At 53.2% G+C, this 3345-nt stretch overlaps 1 protein-coding gene across 1 annotated transcript in view; it reads right to left on the minus strand.

The window, feature by feature from the left end:
- The window catches only part of Sh3bp5l (SH3 binding domain protein 5 like), a 16151-nt gene that overhangs the window by 12422 nt on the left and 384 nt on the right, over positions 1-3345 (minus strand). Inside the window, exon 2 of the mRNA XM_015492602.2 lies at positions 2502-3092. Within this exon, the coding sequence (XP_015348088.1) occupies positions 2502-2687 (186 nt within the window). The 5' untranslated portion in view covers positions 2688-3092. The remainder of the gene's footprint in view (positions 1-2501; positions 3093-3345) is intronic.

Genomic DNA, 3345 nt, shown 5'->3' on the forward strand with positions numbered 1-3345 from the left:
GGGGGGGGGGGGGGCAAAAGAAGAATGTGCCCACCACAGAGGAGATGGAGGAAAACGTAGGGGAGACCCAGACCCACCCAGCACCACCCTCCTCTCCCCTTCCTCCCACTGCAACACTCTCTCTGGAAGCTGGAGAACTTTCCACTGAAGTCCCAACACAGGGACGCAGCACTGACCTTTCCTGAGCGAGAAAGCACACCACAGGTAGCTGCCAACCAGCCTCCTTCCACCCTCCAGCGTGGTCCCACAGACAGCAGGCATGTGTGGCCAAGGGGCCCCAGTCCACTTGAGGGCTTCACCCCATGGACAACCATTTCTGGGAACTTTGGAAAATGCAAAAACCGGGCCCTCTGGGATATCCATGTGGCAGTGGACTCCACCCAGGCTGTGCATTAGAGTCACTTTGTACCCCACATGTGAGAATCCAAATGACTGGCAAGTCAGGGAAAGGTGATTTTGAAAGCTCCCTTGTGTGTTCTGATGGAGCCCCATCCAATGCAATGAGAATCCGGAAAAACGGACAGCCATTTAAAGCACCCAAACACATCAGTAGGCGACATGGTCTTGGTCACTGTCAACACTAAAATGGACCTCGAAAGACACAGGCCCGAAACTCCTCCATGTCCAGAAGAGGGACCCAAACACTGGAAGGTCAAGTGCCATGGCCTGTTCCAGGAAGGATGTCCCTCACACCAGGCTGCTTCTCCCACAGGGTGAGAAGACACCAACCCCTGTTGAGGCTGGCATGATGGCCTGCCACACTCATGGCCTCAAACGAGGGAGGCTGCCAGGGGCCTTTTCTCCTCATGGAGCCTGCAAGCTCCACAGTGTCCTCAGGACACTCCACCCTCGCAGAGCTGCCTGTGACCATGGACGTGCTCTGCGTCTGCACCTTCAGCACAGCACTGTCGGAAGAATCACTTTTTATTTTATTTAATTTTAATTAATATTTTTTACATAGCATGTTCAGAAGCTGCGGCCGCCTTTTCAGACAGCCTGGTGCAAGTGTGACTCTTCATTCTGTGCCTTTGCCTGTGCAGAGACTGGAAAATGCACAGAAGCAGGAGAGCAGAGAAGCCACAGCACTGGATTCTCTTCCTAGAGACCCCTCTGAAGCAGGAGGAAGAGTGCCTGACAGAGGCCCTCCTCAAGAACAGAGACCTCTGTCCCAAAGCACCACTGCGAATTCTCACCAAAAGACAAACAAAAGAATTTGTAAAAGAAAAGGACTGTACATCTGTGTCCAAGCATAGCCAACATGAGCCATGCAGGTCAGCCAGACCGAGCCCTTGCCTCACACATGAAGAAACTGAGCCTCAACTTTCCTGAAAACCACAGCTCATAGTATAGCCCAACACTGTTAATACAACTTATTTCCTTAGTGGACAAATTATCAGTAGAATTAGAAAGAACACTCAAGCTGTTTTCAATACAGTGTCCATGAGGCACAACAGAAATAAATTACCCACTCACAGCAGAAATGAATGGCTCACCCTGCTCCATCATAAACACGGGCACAGTCTAAGAGCCACCCACACGCACATAACCTGGGAACTCAAACCACAATGGCCATAGGATGCCAGGACCAGATTCTATTTCTTAGCAACTCACTACAGTGATCCAATAAAGGTCTGCTCACAGAGAAACCCAAGAACTCAAGCCTGGGACACTCTTGCTCAACTAGAGAAGGGTGAGTCACTTTCTGATACCAGAACTTTGGCGATGCAACCTGACCAAATGGCAGATCAGGCCCCAAATACAAGGAGCATCATGGTTGTCACCTGTCCAAGCACTCTCCAGAAAGACCTTCATAGCCAATGCCCTGAACATTACAACCCAGCACTAGAACCGAGGCCAGGGAGCTCCTCCACATGGGGCCAGTCTTCCTCACCCACTGTCTGCTCTCAGCTGGACTGTAAACACCCAAGGCAATAAACTGCTCTTCCATTCCTCTGGTAAACCCCCCAACCTGAGAGCCGGCAACGTGTTATTATGGACTGCCCATGGCTGATGGAAAGCCTTGAACACAGAAGATTACTTTCTAGGCCCAAACCCAGGGCCTCCTTCCTAACACTTGAAAGGTCTCACAGCCTACAGAAGGGAATGTTCCTGGGAGACACTGCTGAAAAAGGTAGAAAGAAGGAAAGATCCCTTACTCCCTAATGGCCCCTCCGCTCACCTAGAAAGAAGCACAACAGTTCTACTCTGGCTGACCTAAAGTGTGCCTCTGGCTTCCATGGCCAACCTGACCCTGGGCTTCCTGCAGGGAAGCTTTCAGCAACACACCCTGGCACTCAGGGCCTTCCCTGCACGCGCGTGCACAATCACACACACCTCTCTTGGCACTTGCCACACTAAATTACAATGCTGTGTTGACAAACTTGTTTTCTTTCCTGCCCCAGGACACTGGGGAGAGAAACCTAAGCTCTTGTTCATCTGACAGTTCTTCAGGAGGACTGCCGGTTGGATGTCCTTTCTCTCCCCAGACTCAGTCTTCTCACCTGTATTCTAGGATCCAGTTCTTCCTCCTCTCTTGGGGACAATTTGGACTCATTGCTGTTGCTTCCACCTCCTCCTCCAGGCTCCTCCGCCACTGGGCTCCTAGGAATTTCATCCTCTACAACCTCTGGCCGCAGCTCCCCCTGTGGGGTCTCCCGCCCCCCTGGAACCTGTCTGAACTCAGCCATGCTGACCTGGAGAGGGCAGAGCCCTATGCACAAGAGAGGACTGACATGCTGGGACCAGGGCCCCAGTTTGAGGGTTCCTGGGCTCTAGATGGCAAAGAGAAGTGTTTGTCTTCTCAAAAGGCTGATAAAGTGGGCAAAGGAAGAACCTCAAACTCAGAGGCTGAAATTCCTAGAACTAAAACCCCGTCCGGGCAAAAGTTCTTCTCTCCCCTCCACCAGGAGTCCACCAACACGGAACTGGAGCAACAGCTCCAAGGCAGGGGGCAAAGGGGGCCTGGATCCTGGGCCGAGGCCAGCGAAGAGGAGCACCATTCGGGAGGGTGGAGGAAGGCGCCTCCAGGCTGTAGTGCCAGCTGGAGAGAGAAGGCTAGGCTGGAGCAGAGGCTTCGAGGCGTCTCTGGGGAGCTGCAGGAGAAACAAGGCCAAGTGTATGGCCATGTCAGCATCAGGGCCTCGGCCACCAGCCCCTGTCTACCTCCCAGCCTCCCTACAACTGCGTTCTCGTCTCTCCACGCTCTTGTATTCCGCTTGGACCCCCAGTTTCAACTTCTTTCCTCAGCTCTCCAGGAACTGAGGTCAGACTCTGACCCCTGTCCCAGCTCCCACCCCAGCTCAACCAGCGCCCTCGGGGCTTCCCTCCGAGCCCCCACCGGATCTT

Source organism: Marmota marmota, unplaced genomic scaffold (assembly GCF_001458135.2).
Source record: "Marmota marmota marmota unplaced genomic scaffold, marMar, whole genome shotgun sequence".
In the NCBI taxonomy this organism is placed as follows: Eukaryota; Metazoa; Chordata; class Mammalia; order Rodentia; family Sciuridae; genus Marmota; species Marmota marmota.